At 44.0% G+C, this 24,290-nt stretch overlaps 2 protein-coding genes across 2 annotated transcripts; both read left to right on the plus strand.

Annotated features, from left to right (window-relative positions):
* Window positions 1-969: 969 nt before the first annotated feature.
* Window positions 970-13,159, plus strand: LOC306788286 (plastin-3-like). The gene is made up of 16 exons (XM_079283748.1): window positions 970-1,033; window positions 5,904-6,009; window positions 6,100-6,251; window positions 8,743-8,872; window positions 9,062-9,194; window positions 9,374-9,455; window positions 9,543-9,708; window positions 9,831-9,973; window positions 10,172-10,267; window positions 10,372-10,567; window positions 10,716-10,794; window positions 10,907-11,024; window positions 11,133-11,263; window positions 11,521-11,644; window positions 11,866-11,990; window positions 12,095-13,159. Exons 2-16 carry the CDS (start codon window positions 5,949-5,951, stop codon window positions 12,225-12,227), a joined length of 1,869 nt encoding a protein of 622 aa, XP_079139874.1. The 5' UTR covers window positions 970-1,033; window positions 5,904-5,948; the 3' UTR covers window positions 12,228-13,159.
* Window positions 13,160-17,220: 4,061 nt separating this feature from the next.
* On the plus strand, window positions 17,221-22,017 carry cnga2b (cyclic nucleotide gated channel subunit alpha 2b; the record flags this gene model as incomplete). Its single annotated transcript, XM_079283369.1, has 6 exons — window positions 17,221-17,321; window positions 17,437-17,547; window positions 18,349-18,525; window positions 18,650-18,757; window positions 18,862-18,968; window positions 20,597-22,017. 6 exons carry the CDS (start codon window positions 17,221-17,223, stop codon window positions 22,015-22,017), a joined length of 2,025 nt encoding a protein of 674 aa, XP_079139495.1.
* Between the last annotated feature and the right edge of the window lie 2,273 nt (window positions 22,018-24,290).

Consider the following 24,290-nt stretch of genomic DNA (forward strand, 5'->3'; position numbering starts at 1 on the left):
CATAGTACAAGCAGAAGCAGCATTTACCTGTCTTCTTGTACTGCTACCGTGGAAATGCCTTTGCATTTAGTTTATTGCTAAAGTGATTTGCATGCACAACATAAGAGTAAGAAAATGATCAGCACTGTCAACAAACCCACTGTGTATACCATCATTTGTGTACTGATCTCATGTCACTGTCAATCATGTAAGTCATTCCACAAGTTAGCCAGACAGGTCTTCATTATAGTTATTGTTTGTTTTTTGAATTATACTATTTTGTTGATGCTTTGCCCGTGAGTAATTAAACATGTTTAAACCCTCAAGTAAACTTCTCTTTGAATCGCATCATTGTTGTTTTTCAATCTAAAACCATCATCATTGATCCACCTCATCAATGACTTCTTGTAGGCCCTGCTGATAGCATATTTCTATTTCTGTAACTGGCCCTCTTGTAGATTACATTACAAGGAAACATCACTGATGGATGTCTGGATATTAATAATGTGTTAGCACACTATTCTTCAGCTACTGCACTCCTAATTTCAACTGCAAGCTGACTTCAGTCTGCTTGTGTATTCTGACGTCATTGTTTCCAGTTAGCTGGACCACATCTTTACTTTTATCTGATGCCCTCTAGGTTACTTTTAGTCATCATCCAGATGGCATCAGTTAAAACTGGAGGTGCCTTAGTTACATTCAAACAATCAATATCCAGAATTATCCTTTTAAGTCAACATAACTTGGATGAAACAAGGTCAAATATTCATTAGAAACAGACACTGTGCTGCCCTCATCTGTTAATCTCTTTAAAACGTTTTGTTATGAACTAACCTTTTAAAATTCAGAATTTAAGACGTTTTTTTATTTTATATATATTTAGCTGTAGCTGTTTTGCACAAATACTACTCCACAGGCCGGATGTCAACGTCTGGCGGTGACGTCGTCGACTGGGCGGGGCCAACATTCCCACTGCTGTCTCTACTTTTGTCTCGACGTGGAGGAGGCAGGACTGCAGACTGGACGCTGTCTGGAAATTTCAGGCGCACCGACAGTGAGTACCAATTTCCTGGCAACTTCTATCCCAACAACTACTTACAGCGAGAGTTTGTCTCGGTTGCGTTTACTACAAAATACCCTCCGTGTCTTGGTCGTTCCTCTCCGTGATACCCATTATCCTCCGTGAGGAGGGATGGAGTTGGAGGAGTAAACAGCGACAGTTTCCTGCGCGTAAAACTTGCAAAAATATCAGTCGCTAGCCAGCTAGCTTTAGCTACCTTCACTGTAGCCTATTCATCCTACGAGTCCTCCTCTGGGCGCTGTTTAGCTCCTGGAAATACTGGAATACAGCAGCCTCTTTTAATTTGTGATCACTTTTAGTAGAAGTAACTAACTCTACTACTCAAAGACAGAACTTAGGCAACACACGGGAACTAGTAGCATCACTGTAAAGCATGGGTCACTATTAATTAATGCTGTGTGTGTGTGTGTGTGTGTGTGTGTGTGTGTGTGTGTGCGTGTGTGTGTGTGTGACCTCGCTGTGCTTCTGAACACAGATCAGGTCTCCTTATCTGATGCAAGCACATGTCTACAATATGTTTTAATGTATGTTATAGTATGTGCCACACTCCACTGTACATGAGTTGGTATAATTGATCCTCTGAAAGACATTGTTCTTATTTGCTCTTTATTTAAGTGGGATTGTGTGCTTGTGTAAACTGGTTTACTAATCTGGGTGATTTACCAGATCTTTCCCCGTCGAGCCATCTGGTGCTGCAGCACATGTACATCTGGGATCCCAATCGTGGATCACTGTTAGCACAGCCTTGAACAACAAGACCGCCTGATAGTATCGGCAAGTCCCGCATATTAACTTCATAAATATTGACACTTGGAACAAGAACTGTGTTGTGAGTGCAGGCCCTCATCTGTGGTCCTCTTCCTTGCATCTCATGTTTTGGTCTTGTATTACTTGTGCAGTGGCATACTTTGATAGATATGTTGTAAAATAGGTTTGATTGTTTACTTCAAAAGTATTAAGTCCATTATTGGCATCAGGACAGGAGATAAAGTACTGTTGATAGTGTCAACAGTGGGGGAAAAAACGAGCTATAAATCATTTGAACTGTGCCCGTCAGTAACCTGATTGGTGTGGTGAAATTGCTTGTGAATGTGTGCGTGTGTGTGTGGTATGTGTACTATGCTTTACATCCGCTCAGTCAAATGTGTGTTTCCCTTATTCATGCAGCAGAATCCCATTTGCGCAACTACTGTAGGGAGTTTTCAGTACAGTCTTTACGTCTGATGCTGTCTCTGTAAAGACAAACCAGACAGACGAGGAGGAGGAGGAGGGAGTGTGCTTGTATTTGGTGTCTGCTCTTAAACACGCTGACACCTGTGTGAATTAACAGGTTGCCCTACTTTCTGCACTGTCAGGATTTCAAACATGTGCCGTCACTTGTTTTTTACAACGCAGTGAATGTAATCAAGTTACTTATTATCTGCACTTGTTTTTACGTTTTTTGTTTGCATCTGTTTTTTTCAAGCTTATTCCTCTTTAGAGAGCGCTCTCCACCGAGGCTATACAATCCCTTGAATGTGTTACTTTGTGAATAAAAAAAAAAGTCTTGAATCTAAATCAGCAGACACATAGTGATAGATAGTATAAAGGAAGAATTGTCCAAAAAAACCATGAATTCTTTTATCGAAGTACTGCATATGTAGAGGTCAGATTTGAGGACTGGGCTGCTCTCTCTTTTTTCCGTACTTGTACTACAACACAAAATAATAGTTATTTATCACACGCATACATTCTCTCCATGTATACGTCCCCTGCTTGTGAAGTCGGTACATGGCCTTGTACCAGAGAGAGATGGAGTATCTCGCTCAGGGGCGACATTCGCGTGAGGAAAGTGTGGGATTCCACAGTGACCGTGTCTTGTACTGTCTGGCTATGCAGCGTTTAAAGGATAATGCTTTGTACTGTTTTTGTTGATGAATGGCAAACCCTTGTAGGTGTGGCTACCTGCAGCATTAACAGCCCGACCCATCTGATTCATCAGCGCCTCACTAACCTGTCTAATGACATTTCTAAGTGATGGTTAGCTGGCACAGGCCTCTTATACCTGCTACTACAGCTTTCATTTCTGGGATAGGTAAATTGTAAAGATTAGCTGCTCGCGGTTAGGAATGCCGTCACCGGACCATTTCATTTGAATATTTCCATGATGATTCACCGGTTACCTTCGCTTTGTACGCCTTTTATAACACCGCCAGGCCCAGCAGCTGCGCGTGATGTCAGAGTTGTGTAAACTCCACACGGCGTTTGTTGTCGTCACCTTCTCCTCACCTGTCGGTGCGGCCGTGCTTCACTCGTCCACAACGGCCTTGAGTGGGAAATAAAGGAGGCTGCTGTCACAGACTGTTCGGTGTCGTATGAGTCAGTTTGACTCACATCTGCGGGTGATTGTGACGAAGTAAAATAAATGTTCTTGCAGACTATGTTGGGTGTGTGCGCGTATGAACTTGACCACACTCGGGTCTATTTGTGTGCCTCACATTTCCCATGTAGCTGTGTGGATGAAGCGCTGACGGGGCGGGGTGTGTCGGCTCTGCAGATTTAACTCAGGGGATCAGCCCTTCGCTTTCAATCCACTCCAAGATCCCGCAAAAAAAGATCACAAACTGTGGCATTGTGCTGTTTTTTCCGGCTCGACAATTAAAGCCAATGCTTGGAGAGAAACTGCTTCTGAGCTTCTTGAATGAGTGAGCAGGGAAAAAATATCTGAAACACAAGTCCAGCTGCTCTTGTTTTGCTGCTGCTAGCCATCACATGGCCCTGGATGACCTGCGGGCCTGTTGGGTCAATAATGTCTTTTGAACTCCATCAGTCGTATTGATATGCTTTTAGGCCGACATTAGCCGCTCCATTTAGGAGTTTGCTGCCGCGTTGAAGAGCGTAGGAATTTGTCTCCCCTCTCCGAGCGCACAGTCCAGCTGTCAAAGACGGCAACTGTCTTCGGAGCCTGTCGCTCTGAACTCACGGTCTAGTGTGACGTGGGGTTTATTGCCGTTGTTTGTGTCGGCTGGTTACAAACGCTCCATTCTTCTGGGGCACCAGGGATTCGCCTCACAGTTGTCGCCTGCCATCTGTGCCCTCGCTCCATGTACTTAACCCCCTCTTCTGTTTTCACTCTCCCTCTGTCCGGGGTGTGCCGAAGGGCTGGCGAGGTGGAGGGGGGGGGGGGTGTTTGTAGCTGGGTGCTGACTCCAGTGGCTACATTTCACATCCCTTTTTGGAGCAACGGTAAATATAGCAACACAGGCGTCGTCATTTTCCTAATCGGTTAGTCAGGAGTTTGTGCGTTCCCTGATTTAGTCGTACTTTATAGAAGAAAAACACCCTGTTCTCTGTGATTCACAGAGTGGCATTTTAAAGGTATCTCTGTTGGTGTTGGTGCTTAATGAATAGAAACATTTCATCTGAATGACTTTGTCAGGGAACTCACTTTTGATTATGTTTTGGGCAAAGTGATGGTTTTAACTGAGGAACTGAGTCACATCTCTGAGACCACATGGCTACCGTTGAATCATCTTTCATGAGTTCTATTAATAGGTTCATTCATGAAAGAGGATGCACGGTTACTGGACCTTTGTTCATTGTGTGTCTGCTTCAATGTGAGGCTGTGAGGCTGCCGTGGACACCGGAAGACTAGATGGGCTGAAACCTTTTAAAGAAATTCACCAATTCAGGCTTAAATTACCCTTTTTAATAATAATAATTTGATGATCAGCGGGATAATAGACTGTTTGACTGTCGAAGCACTGTAGAAGCCAGAAATGGCCCTGCCCATCGTTCTGACTAATGCACTGTATAAAAACAACAATCTCTACTTTAAATCAGGAAATGGGAACACGTTACTCTCTGGAAAAATCTGGGATCCTTCGTTCACCGCATTACAAACCTCACCTTTTTTGTTTTCTGAACATTTTGTGTTGGAGAGGAATGCCACCGTACCGGTTTAGCCTGGGACAGCGAGGCAGCACACCCTGCTCACCTCTGTGTAAGCCAAGCCCGCTCTGCCCGGGCCTCGTGCATTCCTCCGCCGCTGCAGAACGGGAATGAGGCACTCGGAAGGAATTCCTTATTTTCAGTGACTTTTCAGACGGCCCGCTTTGCCTCAGAGGAGTTCAGGAACACTGTGGTTTGTTGAGAAGAGCAAAACAACCGAGACTTGAGTCTCGCTGGCTCATGTGACTTGAGTCTTTACACTGCTCTCTGATTTTAAAATGTCAAAAAATACCCCAAACAGCTTCGTGATGAACCAGCATATCCGGGAAGAAGCCGCAGATGTAATGTCGTCGCATAAAATCGCACTTTTCATTAAATCTAGCTCAGTTTGCATGAAAGATGAATTCAACACTCAAATAAATTGATTGAAATCTGCTTTGTGGAGCCAATGAAAGAGCAAAAAAACCATTAGATTATCATAGAAACTGTTAGTTTTCGAGGATTTGGAGAAGATGCTGTTGTCGTTAACAACCTTGTCAGAGAGTGTTGTGTAAAATCATCAAAGGAGTGCAGGGGTCTCAGCTTCTCTGGCATTTGTGTTACAGCATGGGCTCACTGCTGTACAATGGAACAGGAAATGACTTTGATTGTGGGAGAGAGTCGTGCTTGGAAAAGAGCTGAAATTAGAAACCAAAGAGAACAGTAGATAGGATCAGCAGGGGTGGGGATCAGTGTTGATATATGAGGTGCGCACTACTTTAAGTCCTGACAGAAGATGTGGGGGAGACTTTTGTTCCGCCTGGAGGAAAGCTCACTTCTCTGTTGGCAGAAAGGTCGTGAGCGTTCAGCAGTCTGGATGGGTCTGTCGTTTCAAGACCGCGTTGACGACTCTGTGCTCTTTTCTTCTCCGCAGTCCCACTTTTTCTCTGAGCGACCACCTCGGGTCAATCACAGAAACATGACTGGAAAGATATCAAAAGAGGAGGTGGAGGAGATGAGAGAGATCTTTGACAAATGTGGTGAGTAAAGGCCAAGTTACCGTGAGTATGTTATCCCCATCTGTACCAAATGTCCTGGTGTCTAATGGTTATTTTTGGGGTTTTCTGTAGATCTGGACGGCAATGGATATATCTGTGATTATGAGCTCAATGAACTCCTTAAAGACACCGGCCATTGCCAGCCTGGATACATGGTTCGAGAGATCATCCAGAAACTGGATCGCAACCATGACAATAAGATCAGCTTCGAGGAGTTCCTGTCGGTACGTTAAGCGGAGCTCGGAGCGGTTTGCCCCGTCGAGCTTGACAAAGTTTCAACTCTCTGCTCGGAGCTTTTCTTACTCTTGAGTTGGTCTTTGTTTTCTGTTCTGCCTAGAAGCACCTCGCCCTCCTGGGTGGGGCCACTACGCAGAGCTACTTTGAGCAGCTCCACTCACGACAGAGTTGAAATGCCTCTACGAGCCACACACACACACACACACACACACACACACACACATACATATATGCATACTCAGGGGATGTGGAAGTGAGGTCAGCAAAGTGGTGTGAGTTCCAGTATTTAGTTTCAGCAATGATGACTGAGCAGTCATTCACAGAGGCAGCTTCTGGTTCAGGAGTGCAGCTGATTCAAGATCTCACTATCGGAGGGGTCGACCAAACAACCGTCTCCAGCTGTGTTTTGTTTTTTTCAAGTGACCTGTTTTAGGGCGGGTGGCTGTTTAGTTGGCCGTTAGTAAGTTTAACCCTGAATATGATAATAACTCTGATTCGGATGCCCGAATATCTGGGAGTCAGTCTTGAAGTTAAGCTGTTAGTTACTTCAGGTTTGAGGTACTCTTTATGGTTTCCAGGTCATCCGAGTACCTTTTGTAGATGTAGCCAAAGTCGTGTGTGAAATATTAATAATGATGATAATAATGGAAATAATCAAATTATATCAAAAAGTAATTTACATGCAAAAATCAGGGTTGAAACATTTCAAGACGACCATTAAATAAAACCAGCCGATTAGTAGTACAAAGAAAAATCACATAGAATCAAATCCAGCAAAAATGTAATCTAATTTAAAAAATAAAGGTTTGAAGTGATTTAAAAGGATGTCACTGATATAAGACTCGGATCCTTTTTTTTAACTATCTGTTTGAAAATATAGTTTGATACATTTTCTCTGGTTACTTTCCAAAGTCAATTTTCTCTGCCTCTTGTTGTGCTGTGTTCATGTGCCGGGGGGAAGGGAGGACATCTGGGACTTTCCAGTGAGCTGCCAAACAGCATTGTGCCATTGTGGTAGAAAGGTGTGTGTGCTCCACATAAAACACCCCTTTAAAATATGTTGTTATGGGTGATAACAAACCAGATTAAATACAAATGAATGTGGATGTCCTCCCTATTGCCCATACAACTGAAAAAAATAGCTTTCTGCTAAGTTGCTGAAATAACTTGAAATCCTTATCGGCTTTGCGAGGTCACGATTGTCTTGTTGCGGTTGCCTCTTTTACCCGGAGCAGCCCAAAAAAAATGCAAGCTGGCACCCTGTGACCTCGTGCTCACGGTCTGTCAGAGTCGGGCTGAATAGCTCATTGTGGCCGAGAGGCTGAGGTCACGGATGAAGCAGCGATAACTTCAGGTTCAGGAAGTATCTCGCACAATACCGTAGAATACGTCTTATCAGAGTATGAACCGCAGAGCTCTCTGTGGTCCCATTGGGTGGTGTTGTTGTTGAGACAGATTTATTGTTTATGGGTAATTATTTAATGTGGGGACAAGAGGGTGGTGTTAGTGTGGAGCCCTGGTGGTGTACTGTTACTCTTGATAATGGTATACTGGCACTCGCACACACTGAACACTATACTTAGATTAGAGTGGTGAATGCACAGTCTCTCTTTAAATCACTACAGTGTACCGGTACTTAAATGCACAACACATCAGTTTCTTCCATGAACCCTTCAGCCCGAAGTGTTCCGGGACCTTTCTGTTCCATTAACGGTGTTGGTTCAGAACTCACTCGTCTAGATGTTTATCTCATCTTCTCAGCCTTTTAGCTGGCAGGTTGTTCATGGAGGCTGACAGGAGCGCTACACGACACCAACAGTAACAGGAGAGAAGATGATTGAGGCTTTTACACACAAGTATGGCTGCAGCAAAAAAAAATGTTTTTACACCATTGATGAAGTCTTTATTTTTTTTAAATGAATGACAGATATCCACTATGAGTGATTTGTGAAAGGTTCTGAATCACTTAACCAGAGTCACGGCGTAATGATTGATGTGGTTGTGATTTCTCTCGCTGTCAGTGGACACTTTAATACGTACACCTGTAGAATCTTATACAGCTGTTCTGTCATAAAGTCTACTTTTGTGATGTCAATAACCTTGTTTTTTGCTGACTGTCATTTAGGTATTATTTCATTTTGATGTGCTCTCATTGAGGTGATGTTGTGCTGGACCGCATGATATTTTGAGAGAGCGAGAGAAACACTTCTGAATAAAGTGTAGTCCAGTACAACACAACCTTTAACTATGACCTCAGTAATAAATGTAAAATGATATTTACACCTTTCTGACATTGTCAGCAAAAACTGAACATGGTGAAATTGATGGCAGAACGGGTTTTACTGCATTGCATCAGATTGGACTTGAATAACCAACGTAATAAAGTGGCCGCTGAGTTTTCAGCCGAAAACAACAATGCATGATTTCGGAGGCGCGGTGGTCGTCGGTCTCTGAGTGTTTCTTTTGGGCTCTTTTTAGATCGTCCAGGAGCTGAAGGGCAGTCAAATAGCAAAAACCTTCCGCAAGGTGATCAACAGAAAAGAAGGCATCCTGGCTATCGGGGGGACGTCTGTGCAGTCGAGCGAAGGCACACAACACTCGTTCTCCGGTAGGACACACACTCTCTCCTTCTAATGTTGCTCATTAACTGCTGACTATGTCCCGTTTGCCCTCCAGCTACAGATGCTCCATTCACCAATGAGCAAATGGAGCAGCTTGAATGACTCAATATGAGCGATACTGGCTCGTTCTAATGATGGTGTTGTGTGTGTGTGTGTGTGTGCGTTCGCCCCTACAGAGGAGGAGCGGTATGCTTTTGTGAACTGGATCAACACCGCTCTGGAAAACGACCCCGACTGCCAACACGTCCTGCCCATGAATCCCGACACAGACTCCCTCTTCACGTGTGTCGGAGACGGTATAGTACTCTGGTGAGAGTTCCTGTTTTCACCTCGAGCTGGCGACACGTAGATTTGGTCTGTATGATTAACTGCTTGGCCACTAGGACGAACATTTCATAATGGGTTCACACGCATTCATTCATTCATTCATCACTTTACGGTGAGCATACTGCATGAAATGTCATGTTTGGTTTTGTACGTTTGCGCAGCAAAATGATAAACCTGTCGGTGCCGGACACGATCGACGAGAGGACGATAAACAAGAAGAAGCTGACACCGTTTACGATACAGGTCAGTTGAGTTTACCGTACATCAGGGTTGCTGTTTCTCTTACTTTTATTTGATCTTCCCAACATCGGATGCTTTGCCACCTCGCAGGAGAATCTGAACCTGGGCCTGAACTCTGCTTCTGCCATCGGCTGCCATGTGGTAAACATCGGCGCTTTAGACCTAAAAGAGGGGAAACCCCATCTGGTGCTGGGCCTGCTGTGGCAGATCATCAAGATCGGTCTGTTCGCTGACATCGAGCTCAGCAGAAATGAAGGTACAGGACACGGTTGATAGGTCCACTACATTAACGTGTCTTTGAGCACCTGTGCTCTCGTCACTAGGGTGTCACTGGTCGGTTGTCAAGTGTCTTAACTGATCATTAACACTCCTCGACAGCGCTGGCAGCATTGCTGAGAGACGGGGAAACCCTGGAGGACCTGATGAAGCTGTCTCCAGAAGAACTGCTGTTGCGCTGGGCAAACTTTCACCTGGAAAATGCTGGCTGGCAGAAGATCAACAACTTCAGCTCCGACATCAAGGTGGGCTAATGCAGATGCAGAACGACGAGAGAAAACATCTAAATAACTTGATTTAGGTTGAAAGTAGCTCACAAGCAGCATCAAGTTCATCAATACTTCACCTGGAGTAGAGCTACATCACGAGTCTGTCACAAAGCAGATTGTGTTGTTCGTTCGTTGGTAGACATCTGATTTGATTTTCTTTCTATGATTCTCCAGGACTCAAGGGCCTATTTCCACCTCCTGAATCAAATCTCCCCAAAAGGCACCGATGAAGATGAGCCACGCATAGACATTAACATGGCGGGCTTCAGCGTAAGCACTTTGACAGTCGGCACGCCCGGTTGAGTATCTTCGCCACACGGTAACAGCTGTACGGTGTCTCTGACCGGAGCATGTGGTTCTTGTGTGTTGTTCAGGAGAAGGACGACCTGAAGAGGGCCGAGGCCATGCTCCAGCAGGCCGACAGACTCGGCTGTCGGCAGTTTGTCACCCCGGCTGACGTCGTCAGCGGAAACCCCAAACTCAACCTCGCCTTCGTGGCGAATCTGTTCAACAAATATCCAGCGCTGGTCAAACCCGAGAATGAGGACATTAACTGGGGACTGTTGGAAGGTGGGTCTGGAGAGAGTTACAGGTCCTGGTATTGGAGCGTAGTGGTAATTCAGTTCTGATGAGGCAGCATGTTTAGAACTGACTATTACTGAGACCCCCAGTACGTCACCTAAAAGCCCCCTAAATCCCATGATCCTCTGCTGTCTAGGTGAGACACGGGAAGAGAGGACATTCAGAAACTGGATGAACTCTCTGGGAGTGAACCCACATGTCAATCATCTGTATGGGTACGTACCAGAAACGAGATGCAAACACGCAGATCATCTCTCTCCTGTATCTGTCGAGGACTCGTAATTTGTCACATTGTTAATGATTATGTCACACGATCGTGTCTTCTAGAGACCTCCAGGATGCCATGGTCATCCTTCAGCTCTACGAGAAGATTAAAGTGCCTGTGGACTGGAACAACAAGGTCAACAAGCCGCCCTACCCCAAACTGGGAACCAACATGAAAAAGGTGAATCAGATTGTTTTGAATCATTCCTACGTGAGAAAAAAAAAATAAAAACAACTCCGCTTTGGCCGTCTTTTTTGCCAACTCTTTTTTTTTTTTTGGTGCCTCCAGTTGGAGAATTGTAACTATGCGGTGGAGCTGGGCAAATCAGCCAAGTTCTCCCTCGTTGGCATCGGCGGGCAGGACCTGAACGATGGCAACGCTACCCTGACTCTGGCCGTGGTGTGGCAGCTGATGAGAAGGTGAAACGCAACTGCATCTGGATCACTTCAGAAAAGAACCAAATAGAAACGAATCTCTGAAATGCAAAAGACGCATCCATGTCAAACCAGTGGTGCTGTTAATGAAGCTACCAGGATGATATGCGTTCTCCAGAATTAAAGTTTCCTCCCTGATGTTCTAAGTTTCTAGTCTTTGGGCACCAGTGGAAAAATAATTACACCGTTGTTCAGTTCATGTTTAATAATGTGACAAATGTTCTGCTTGTCCACGCTTTCAGATATACGTTGAATGTACTAGAGGGACTGGGTGATGGACAGAAAGTAAATGATGACGTCATCGTAAAGTGGGTGAACAAAACATTGGCAGAAGCTGGAAAATCAACCAAGATTTCAAGCTTCAAGGTAAACCCGTGTTTCCTCTTTTTGATTACATGTCTGTGAAAAACAACCATGTGAGAACATTTTAATGTGGAACTTTGACGTGAAAGAGATGTTACTGAATAATCTAAACTGAAAGGTCTTTGTTTTAGCTTGTGGTAGTTTGATATACACAGATCATATAAGCCATCAGTCAGGTGCGCCTTTGTGTTAGTCTCTTCATCCGTGTGTCGTGTGGCGGTCAGGACAAGGAGATCAGCAGCAGCTTGGCAGTAGTGGAACTGATAGACGCCATCCAGCCCGGCAGCGTCGACTACGAGCTGTTAAGAACCGGCAGCCTCTCCGACGAGGACAAGCTGGAGAACGCCAAGTAAGATCTGCAAAGACAAAAAGAATGAGGAGCAGCCGTTTGCCATTATTTTGGAAACCGCGTGTGAACCGTTTCTGTACGATCAACCTCTCCTTGGTCCCTAGGTACGCCATCTCTATGGCGAGGAAGATCGGAGCCCGCGTCTACGCTCTCCCAGAAGACCTGGTGGAGGTGAAGCCCAAAATGGTGATGACGGTCTTTGCCTGCTTGATGGGCCGGGGGATGAAGCGAGCCTAAGAGACTGGCTGGGATCATTGTGACACTTATTCTTACCCACAAGCCATTCGAGTTTTGAAGAGCTTCGCCCCAACTGATGGAATGAAGGTGTTTTTTTGTTTTTTTTTGTTTGTATGAGAATAAAATGCTGTCAGAAGCAGAATTTCGCATGCGTCCCTGTCTCTTTTGAGGCGTTTACTGACGACTGTCCTATTTAAAATAAATCCACATAACTAAATTGTCTGAAGAGATGGCTCTCTTCATAGTCGGGAGGATTAATGTAAAGGAATGTTGTTTTTTAAAGCGAGTATTCGTATTTCCAGCTGCAAGGTTGTTTACATATTTTTACTCAGACTGATAGGTAAATTATATCCTTGACTAAGCAACACACATTCCTGAATACCATACGGACGAGTAAAAAAAAAAAATAAGCGAGAGGCGGGATGGTCGAGCACAAGCCTAAAAACATCCAAACATTGCCTCTGCTTAATGAAGTACAAGCACGTCTTAATAACTGGCACCATTAACTTCTACATATCTGTATACAGAAGCCATACGGTCAAATTATAGGCTTGACCAGCCTGGCGTGCTGTCTGTATCCTTACTCGTTTGTTTCTTGGGGTTATTACTCGAGGTAAATGCTGTTTTTTTTGGGGGGGGGGCCGTCTGGTCGGTGTTGTGTTGGACGTCTGTCGTCTTTGGTCTGTTACGTTGGATGAGGAGCAGGCGGACTGGACTCTGCTGGCTCCTGCTGTGCCTTCTCGTCTCAAAGGCGACTTGTACTCGCGCTTTCAGGTTTTCCGGTTTTTTCTTTTGTATTCAATATTACCAAATATAAATTAACTTCATTCCATAGTTTCATGATATTCTATGACAATGGCCAAATTGTATTTGGCCTCATGTTCATGTCTACTCTTATGTGCTTGTAACAATAAATATGACATTGAAAACTGCTCGTTTGGTGGCCCAAATGTTTTGATCAGGTATAGATCAGGTTTTTAATGTATATAGTTTAAATATTATTCTGTTTTTTTGTACAGTCATAAAAAGTACTCAAAAGTTTTCATGTTTAGTGGTTTTACAAAATGTAATCCAGGTGGATTAAATGTAGTTTTTACTGACCCAAAAGAAACGCATCCTTTGTCATAGTAAAAACACAGATTTAACTCTTGCGTAAGTAAGGAATCTGTGTCCTTCGCATTACTGATGTCGAGAGCCACGACTCTCATCTGCTTCAGTGCATTTAGAACGTGACACATTTGATATTGTAGCAGCAACACCAAAGGCCAACATTCAGCAAGTTTTCAACACTACACTAATTACGCACTACACTAATATGTTTATGTAGATCAAATTGGTTACAATACTTACCATAGCTCAAATTCCCTGAAAGACAAACTTATCCGAGTATAGTGATGTAAATATGATCATAGTATGCTAAATCCTACAAACACCATAGGATTGGACAAAGGGCAAGCAACAGCGTGGCAGCTCAGCAGTCAAAGACAGTCAAGTCAGCTGTTAACAGAGCTATTTATTTAACCCAAAGTCAAACAAAACAGAAAATCTAACTCCTTCAGGAGCCCTAGTACAAATCTCCTCTCAGCACACCTGTGCCCAATTCTCTCATATGGGAGTGTGGGTGGAGCCCCCTGCCAGGAACGTCGATGCCTCCAATTACCCTCAGTCCCTTACAGTAGTTAATAATGCAAGACATGAACAAACGGTGGTACACACGAGTACCAACGCATCAATCAAAGTAAAACAATTACAAAAATCGCTCAACTAGAAGAGGATAGCAAATGACACAGTCTAATGTTAAAATGAGAAAGCATATGAACTATAGAGACTATTTTTCTTACATGTCAAGTATTGTATCTGAATATGAATTTGTGGACGCTTAGTTTTACTAAATGCCCTTTGGAATCCATTGCTCACACATTTGATGTGGTAAAGTGGCCCATTTATATTCAACAGCCTGGATAAAAGTAAATAACATAAATACTGTGCAGTATCAGGCTAAAGTCACGTTACACCCATAAACAACATATTTTGCACACTTTCTTTTCAGTAAATTGTATTGAATTTGAGATTGAAAAAAACATTGTCAAACAATCTCAACATGAAGTCAATGTCCGCTGCTCTGGAGAAACTGCTGTTTCTAAGGCCAAATATTCCTTCAACATGAATGAAAAGTCCTTCAGGTACAGGGAAATACCTTTCCATGTCAAACTCTATCTGCTGTCTAAAGACCGATCTGATGGAAGATATCCTCCAACAGAACATCACTCTTATGAGCCGAGCTTTTACCTCATTTGCCTTTTATTGCTGCCTGCTTCTCCTTTCTCTTATCGTGTCTTCCTGTTACTGCCCTCACGCTTTCATATCCTTTCCTATTTATTGTTGTTTGTGTTTCCTCTCCCTGCCCTGTCCCAAGAGGAAATGCATAATATTGCATTATAATTTCTTTGTTATACTCTGTTGTCTCTATTTCGTCACAGTCCATCAACAGTCTTGCAGTACAACAGGGGATAGCGTTGGCAGATTGTAGTTTATTGTTCACTGGCCTGGATCAGTCAGATGTAAAGTCCTCTGGGCTCCGCTCCCTGATGGGTTTCTCAGCGAGTCTCTGGCTTTCTAAGGATCTGATTAGAGCGGAGACTGTCGGGCTCTGTCACAGTGATGAGGAGGCGGTCCGGTCCCCTGTGGCCTTCATCATCTGGCTCGTCAAGCTCCATCTGCATCGGGTGGCGTGTCTGTGCATGTGACGTTGGAAAGAGCGTTTAAATAAAGTATACATTTTTATTTGATCCACAAGATTGGTTTGAATAGAGGCGAGATGGAGAGGCAGATCAGACAACAACCAGTCCATGTCTCATATCAAACTAAAAATCATATTTAGAGAAAATAAATGTTCAGAACATTACTTTTGAGGAAATATGATGTAAATATTCTAATGATACAGAAAATATCCAGCCAACAGTGGTGGAAGGAGTATCATAAACATTTGGTTTTATTTGAGTAATAAACGTATCTGTCAAATAAAGTGGAAGAAAAAGTACCTTTTACAGTGTACATGTAGTGGAGTATAAATGTAGCACGTAATCAAGTGACGTACAAGTACCTCAAAATTACCTAAGTACAACATTTCAGTGTTGTACTTATAGTAACTTTCCACCACTACAGGCCAATATTTCAAGCAAAGACTATAAATATAATATACACAGGATTATGCCAATATATCAATGTATACTAATGCAGAATGTAAAGATAGTGGGAACTTGGAAATGCCAAACAGCCTTACATAAAACATTATGATCAATATGTAATATAATACATGATTCATGAAGAGAACTGATCACCAAACACAACAAAGGAGGTAATGCCCTGTTGAGTTGCCTGCTCTGCGCTGCTTCTCGCTATTCTCCAGCGTCAGAGGCATGCAGAGGAAAAGCACTGCCAAGAGGTTTCCCCAGAAGACTCCTCGGCCTGAAGCTGACATCTGGGCTCTGAACCATCCACAGACTTCCCCGCCCTGCATCTCACATCCTGTGCACTCTTGCAGGTGCTCGGTCCAGCTGAGGATCAGGTGGACCGCGTGTTCGTGCATCTGAGAGGGGAACGAGGGGGACACACTTCAAGAGGAGAAGAGAGAAGAAAGAGAGGCAGAACGTGTTGCAAGAACAGGACTTGTGACTGCTTTTCAAGAAGTGTTGGATGAAGTTTGATTTTTTTTTCCTCTCATAGCGTCCACTGTGGGCACTGAGAATGGAAGAGCTGCTCTGGGTGTTCCTGTGTGAAGTCACCATAAGGATTTTATTGGCGTAACTGAAGGAAACTGAAGGTATGAATAAAGATGTGTGTAAAATGATAGATTTTTCAATTTTTTCTGGCAACTGTAGTTTTATTATAATGCTAATAATCCACAGGTGCTGCCTTGTTAAGAAAACAATTTAATGACAAATAAAACCCTTTTTTTAGAAAATGTATTTTCACTCAATACTGTTTAAATCAAATTAAATTTAAGTAAGTGAGTTGCAAGTAAATCTCAAGTAAGTCTCATAATGTATTAAATAAAAAGCTATAGAATAGATAATATGGATGTGCAATGAGAGATGTATTGTTTACATGTTCAAAACAACAAGATAAAGCTTTATTTGACAGGTCTGTTAGTTTCTGATCATTTCCTAGAAATAGCTTTATGTAATTTGACACAAAAATAGGAAATTCTCTGAAAGAAAAGCTCCATTAAAACCAAAGTAAATATATTATAATATATAAACTCCATTCTCCATGTTGTTTGCTAGTTGTTACATAAGGAATTAATAAGCGTTAAAATGACAATGCTCTCTCTAGGAAACTCTCTATGAAATAATTGAGAAATTATTCAGACATGACGGAACCATACAATAAAGCATCATCATAAACAAATACAGTAATACATGTCGTTAGTCTCTCAGCACTTTTGGCAGCCCCTTCAGTAAACCCTGGTTTCCTAAGTGATGCTGCTCCTGAGGGAGAGCAGCTGATTGGCTCACTGAGGCGCGGAGCTTCAGGCGGACTGTGCGTGTGTGTAGGTGTGTGTAAGTGTGTGTGTTTGTGTTTTCGTTAATGATCCACCAATTAGTCACACAACAGCAACAGTCGCCGAATCACCGCGACATGTGTCGGCACTGCACGGGCTGAAAGAACATCACTGCCCTGCATGTTTTTGGGGGTGAGGGATGTGGCTTTCTAGGTGCACCTCCATTACCTCCATGGTTCAAACAGCATCAGTATCGTGCAGTTTCTCTTTGTAGCTGCTTCACTCACCACGGCAACCGGCTGCTTGTGTGACAGGCCAGGTGAGGGACCGTGGCAGGCTGTCCCAGTCGTCCCCCCTCTTGTCCCCTGAGGAGAATCTGCTATACGCACACATAAACACTCCCACAGAACATCTCTGCAGACACCGGCAGTCACAGAGAGCAGATGACAAGAGTAACATGAGTGTTCGTCCTCACCTGCAGATCTGAGGATGACGGGCCAGACGGCTGAGAGAGATCGGTCGCCACACAGTCTGTCGGTGAAGACCACCTTGGATGAGGACATCGATAGAGCCGAGAGCATTCTCAGCAGGTGAGGACAGCTATTGGATCATGGTGTATTTGTCTCAGGGGGTTGTTTGAGAGAAGCAACAAAAACAAAGCAAAGAAGTAAAAGGCCACATGTATGTTTGCCCCCCCCCCCCCAGGGTGCCATCTGTGTGTGATGACACATCCTCAGAGCTACAAAGAGTCGCTGGCCTCGACCCTCATGGATGCAATTCCAGAAATTCATTTCAAGGGAACGGAGCCATCTCAAGGTAAAGCTACAGCAACTGTTAGAAAAGTGACCGATCAGAGAAGGTGAATCATTGTTGTGCAGCTTTTTTCAATTATTTATTTTTTGTTGCAAAGGTTGTCTGTTTTTTTTTTAAAACCAGCCCACAACCCAAACAAAGTTTACAGAGAGTTTTGTTCAAGTCTTTTTTAAGGTCACACGCTGGATAAAAGTATACACATAATGGACATACTGCACAAAGACCTCGATGACCGAAAGGCCATATTGGTCAGGTGAAAGACGATAAAACCAGAGAAATGGTTTTCATCTTATTCTGTCGTTGTGTAAAACTAATTCTTGATGTAAAATCTTCATAAAAAAGTGCAAAACATTTGATAAAAACCAAGACGATCAGTTGTGATTGAAGATAATTCCAGAAAGTGCATTGACCTGTTTGACTAATTCTGGGATTTAAAAAATAATAATAAGTCTTTTCAAAAACATATTCTGGATAAACCAAGATAAATATTTATTTTCTGAGGATGTTTCTCCGAAACAAATTACTGTTTTTATCTTCTTACATTTATGTAAAATTGTAAATCGCTTTGGATAAAAGCGTATGTAATGTAATTTAAAACATAAATGTGTTAAATTATTTGTAAATCCCAGTAGAATCTGATCAAGTTAAACTGTGTTTGTTTCTGAATATGTTCTGAGTTGTTCTGCAGCTCCTTGGAGATGTCTACCTTGTGTCACTTGCATGCCTTTATTTTCATATACAGTTCTTTAAAATGTTATGAGAGCTTGTATGTTTCCTCTGTGTGTGTGTGTGTGTGTGTGTCAGCCTGGTGAACCTGGTGGTGAGACTGAGGGAATGGGCACACAGGAGCTTGATGGAGGAGGAGGAACGGCCGGACTCCTTCCTGGAACGCTTTCGTGGCCCTGAGCTGCGAATGGCCCCCAGCCGCATCAGCAACACGCAACCAGATGCCAATGGCAACAATGCCAAAGGGATCTTTAGGTATGCCCGCCTGCTTCATATCTTGCTGCTGCTTCTATTTTCCCGCATATCTTTGCAGTAATAATGCAACTACTCAAGACACAGTTGTGTCTGACTGTATTTGCAAATCTCTCCATGCTTTCAGGAAAAAGTGGGATTTCTTTGTGGTGTCCCCAGCCGATAACGCCTACTACCGCTGGTTATTTGTCATCGCCACGGCAGTGCTCTACAACTGGTTCCTTGTTGTAGCGAGGTAATGACACCACAGTCGTTATCTGTTGCTGATGGATGTGGTGGATGGGTGTTCTGACCACTTACAGGCTGGAGCAGTAATTCTTTTTTTTTTTCTACTCACAGGGCATGCTTTGATAAGTTACAGGTGAGCAATTACATCTGCTGGCTGGTGCTGGACTACCTCTCTGACTTGGTGTACATCATTGACACTTGCGTCCGACTTCGCACAGGTAACTTATTTCAAAATACAAAACAATATCATCAAAGTTCAAAGTTCAAAGTTCACTTTATTGTCAAAGTTTCCACATGTGTTATGCATACAGAAAATTCGAAATGCCGTTTCTCGCAGTCCCACAGTGTAATATAGACATGAACATATAACATATAATAGAAAAAATAGAATAAAGTTAAGAACATAAGGGCCTAGATAAAGGATTAACAAGTAGCAGCAGAGAATAAAAAGTGACTGGTGCTGGATGAGGGAAGGGTGTGTGAGGGGGGTATTTGTTCGTAGCAGCAGAGAATAAAAAATTAAAATAAATAAATAGAAAAAGTGACTGGTGCTGGATGAGGGAAGGGGTGTGAGGGGGAGTAGATGTCCTGGTATGTTCCATTTGAGGCAGTGGGGAAAGGTGGGTGAGGGGGAGGGTAGAGAGGTCAGGGGAGAGATGGCAGGGGGGGAGAGAGGGGGAGCGAGAGGAGAGAGGGAGGGAGAGAGTTCAGCATCCTGACCGCCTGGTGGAAGAAGCTGTTCCTCAGCCGGGTAGAGCTCGAACGGAGACTGCGGAACCTTCTCCCTGAAGGCAGGAGGCTGAAGAGGCTGTTGGAGGGGTGGGTGGGGTCACCCGCAATGCCGAGTGCTTTGCGGGTGAGGCGGGTGTTGTAAATGTCCTGTAGTGTAGGGAGTGAGACTCCGATGATCCTCTGGGCAGAGTTCACAATGCGCTGCAGGCTCTTGCGGTTGGAGGCGGTGCAGCTTCCGAACCACAGCGTGATGCAGCTGCTGAGGATGCTCTCAGTGGCGCCTCGGTAGAATGAGAGCATGATGGGGGGGGGGGCTCCTGCTCGCTTGAGCTTCCTGATGAAGTACAGGCGTTGCTGGGCCTTCTTTGCCAGTGCAGTGGTGTTGCTGTTCCAGGTGAGGTCATCTGTGATTGTCACACCCAGGAATTTGGTGCTGCTCACCTGCTCCACAGCAGCACCATTGATGGTCAGAGGGAGGGGGGGTTGGGAGTGGGTTCTCCTGAAGTCAACAACAATCTCCTTTGTTTTCCCCACATTGAGGAAGAGATTGTTATTTTGGCACCAACGGACCAGCTGGTTCACTTCCTTCCTGTAGTTAGTCTCATCGTTGTGGCTGATGAGACCTACCACGGTAGTGTCGTCAGCGAACTTCACGATGTGGTTGGAGCTGTAGTTGGGTTTACAGTCATGGGTCAGCAGGGTGAAGAGAAGGGGGCTGAGCACACAACCTTGGGGGGCCCCCGTACTCAGTGTTAGTGTACTCATTCGTTTGGAGTTGAGTTTCTGGCCACGTGACAATTGCTAGTCTAATATTCACTCTCCTTTTAACTACTTTTTGTTCTCCACCAACTCCAGCGGGACATAATCTGGCTCTTTAACTGCTAAATGCTCCAATAAATTCATCAGCTAGTCCGTAACATTATCTTTCCTGTCTGCCCCGGGGTAGGTTTATGAGATATTTCACAGAAAACAGGGTTAATGAAAGTCTCAAACAGTAAAGTTCCGAGAGATAAAACCAAAACAATGAGCTGAAAGATGGTGAAACGCAGAAATAAAACACGACAGTGAGTTGTGATCACGGCTCATCTGAGTTTGTGCTCTGATCTTGTCTCAGGGTTCTTGGAACAAGGTCTGCTGGTGAAGGACCATGCCAAGCTCAGAGACAGCTACGTCCGAACGTTACAGTTCAAGCTGGACGTGGTGTCCATCCTGCCCACGGACCTGGCGTACATCTCCACTGGCATCCATACGCCACAGCTCAGGTTTAACCGTCTGCTTCGATTCCCGCGCATGTTTGAATTCTTTGACCGCACTGAGACGCGCACCAACTACCCCAACATCTTCCGTATCGGCAACTTGGTGCTTTACATCCTGGTCATCATTCACTGGAACGCCTGCATCTACTACGCGATATCCAGTTCTTTGGGATTTGGCTCGGACACTTGGGTGTTCCCAAACATCTCCAAACCTGAGTATTCCTCCTTGACTCGGAGTTACGTCTACTGTCTGTACTGGTCGACTCTAACTCTCACCACCATTGGAGAGATGCCTGCACCTGTGCGGGACGAGGAGTACCTATTTGTGGTCTTTGACTTTCTTGTTGGGGTGCTCATCTTTGCCACAATTGTGGGAAATGTTGGTTCCATGATTGCCAACATGAACGCCACCCGTGCAGAGTTTCAAGCCCGGATCGACGCCATCAAACACTACATGCACTTCCGCAAGGTCAGCAAAGAACTGGAGACGCGGGTCATCAAATGGTTCGACTATCTCTGGACCAACAAGCAAGCAGTAGACGAGAAGGAGGTGCTGAAGAATTTGCCAAACAAACTACGGGCGGAGATTGCAATTAATGTACACCTGGAGACCCTGAAGAAAGTGCGCATTTTTCAAGACTGTGAGGCCGGCCTGCTGGTGGAGCTCGTGCTCAAACTTCGCCCCCAGGTCTTCAGTCCGGGGGACTACATCTGCAGAAAGGGGGACATAGGGAAGGAGATGTACATCATTAAAGAGGGAAAGCTGGCTGTGGTGGCCGAGGACGGGGTCACACAGTACGCTCTCCTCACCGCCGGCAGCTGCTTCGGGGAAATCAGCATCCTGAACATAAAAGGTAGCAAAATGGGAAACCGCCGGACAGCCAACATTCGCAGCTTGGGCTACTCGGATCTCTTCTGCCTCTCTAAGGACGACTTGATGGAAGCGGTGACCGAGTATCCAAATGCCAAGACTGTGCTCGAGGAGAGGGGCCGGGAGATCCTGATGAAGGAGGGCCTGCTTGATGAGAACACCGAGAGCGGCGGGCTGCAGAAAGAGGACACAGAGGAGAAGGTGGAGAGGCTGGAGTCCTCTCTGGACACCCTCCAGACTCGCTTCGCCCGCCTGCTCAGCGAATACAAACACACTCAGCAGCGGCTGAAGCAGCGCATCACTCTGCTGGAGCGGCAACAAAATCAAACGGACTGCGAGACCTTCAGTGGAACAGACCCTGGGCCTGTTGCCCATACGGAGGGGTGCCCGCAACGGAGTGATGTGTAACTGGAGGACAAAAAGAGCCCAGCAAAACTGTCACACTCAGGAGATTTTTTTAATTGTTTCTTCTATTGTGTAAATGTTTAGCTGAGTGTAAAGAGATGTCTGCATGTCAATAAAACATGAAAAAGAAATTGGAAAACACTGCCACGCCCATGCAGTCTTTGAGTTCTTGTCGACTCAAACCAGTGAATTGAAAGTGTGTTTAAATGGTGGCGTTAAAGATATATCCCAGATCAAGCGAATTCAAAGAATTGAGAACACATTTTTAGTGTTTACATTTGAATTTAAACTGGAGCACATTGAAAACCTACAAATGTCACTTTGTTTTTAGGTTTCCCGACTAAAAAGCTCTTAAGAATTGCAGGTTGTTCTAGTTTTTGGGTCACTTGTAATTGTAAACATCTCGTGTTGGATTGCATCAGCGGAGGGATTCACTTCTCTCTACTTGTATATTACGTTCCCGTACACCTCGTCTCTTGATGCTCCTCCTGGGGAAAAAGTCAGAGGAGAGATGGTAGAAGGTGATTTGCTGAGTTCACATACACAAACAGAATTGTTTTCCAGTGTCCTTATGTTCTGTTATCTTCCAGGTTAGATCTGAATCGGTCTGTTTTGGTGATTATCACAACAACCTTTTGACATTCTATTTCTTACTTTGGCTGTTGTGAGTTTGCGCATTGAAAATAATTTTGTCTCTGGTGAAGTGACTCACTCGCAATGTGCAGCTTCTGTTTTTTCAGGTGTTCAGTCTATTTTCATGTGCTTTAAAATGTACTCAGCCAGTCTTACATTAGAATGAGAGAGCCGCTTAATCTCTGTTTGCATTCAGCTGCCCCCATTTCTGTCATGGAGACTCTCTCTCTCAGCAGTAGGGACTGGGGATTTTCCAGTTATTCAGCCCTGTGCATTCCAGGATACAACTCAACCACACGAGCAGTGTTGATAAGCACCGCTGGAACAATGCCTCTGCAGCACAGCTGGCTATAGTGAAGGGGCAGGAGGTAATGAGTGCATATCCCCTGCAGCCCCCGAAGGAGTGGGTGGGATCAAGTGCCATGGACAAATCTCCAGTTACCTTCCGTCGGCTGGTCAAACAGCATGAATATATATGAAGACTCGACATCACACGAGAAGCTAATGAGAGGTAGCTACAGCTCGTGATATAGCTCCAATGACAAACCTGCAGAATAGGAAGATCTTGGCCGAAATATAACCTTTAATATGAGATGAAGTCAGATTCCCAGTTAACGTGTGATTTGCCATTAAAGAGATATCTATACATGAGCTAAATCTTAAATAACAATAGTCAGTTATATTTCAATGAATGGGTTGATCATTTTTTTTATTTTCTCCAGACTAAAACTTCACAAACTTTACAACCTAAGTTGTCCCAATCCAAACCAAGATGCGTTGATGACGTTTTGACCCATAAAGCACAAAAACAATGCAAACATAATTACATATGGATTGTGGGTGGATGGCACCAAAGTTTAGACCGGCGAAAAATAATATTCTGATATAAATGAAAAGCAGAAATGAGGTGAAGTGTGAAGCCCATTCATGGTCTTGCTATAAAATCAGTATTCATTAGTTCTCATCTCTGTCAAAAGAAAGACAAAATACTTTCCACCAATCACATCATGTCCATGTAATTTAACACAACTTACCTACTGGCTGAAGAATTGCTGACCACGGTGATTTAAGAGCACAGCAACAGGCCGGGCTGACTGTCGGTTACATCAGTATGGGATTTGGTCAGCACTGCCGAATATGATTTTTCCCACTGACATTACCATTAAAGGCTGGTGTAGTGACAAGACAATCCCAACTCAAAGTCCAGTGACAAGCTTCTTTTCTTTTTTTAATGGAAAATCGTCCAGAAATGGATGGTGTTGGCGTGAGTCAGTTATCATTTGAATTGCCGTGGATGCCTCCTTCTGTTTTAAATTTGATATATTTTCTTCATCTGCCCCTTACTACGAGCACCACATGAACACACTATTATCTAAGTTAGAACAATGTTTGGTTATATTCTCGTTAGATAGAACTACATTTCTTTTCTCACTGTGGTGTTAATGTTGCTTAAAAGAAGGAGGAGCTCAGTTAGAAAAAGGTTACATCACATACTTTTGAATTCAAGTCAGACTGATGACTGCCAGGTTGTTCTAACTGTTAGGTCACTTTCAATTAAATCTGATCAAACCACATCCACACAGACCTGGTGAAGCAGATCAGAAGAGTTTTGAAAGTGTTAAACTCTTAACAAATAAAACCTA

The sequence above is a fragment of the Melanostigma gelatinosum genome (genome assembly GCF_949748355.1).
Source record: "Melanostigma gelatinosum genome assembly, chromosome: 14".
NCBI classification, from domain to species: Eukaryota; Metazoa; Chordata; class Actinopteri; order Perciformes; family Zoarcidae; genus Melanostigma; species Melanostigma gelatinosum.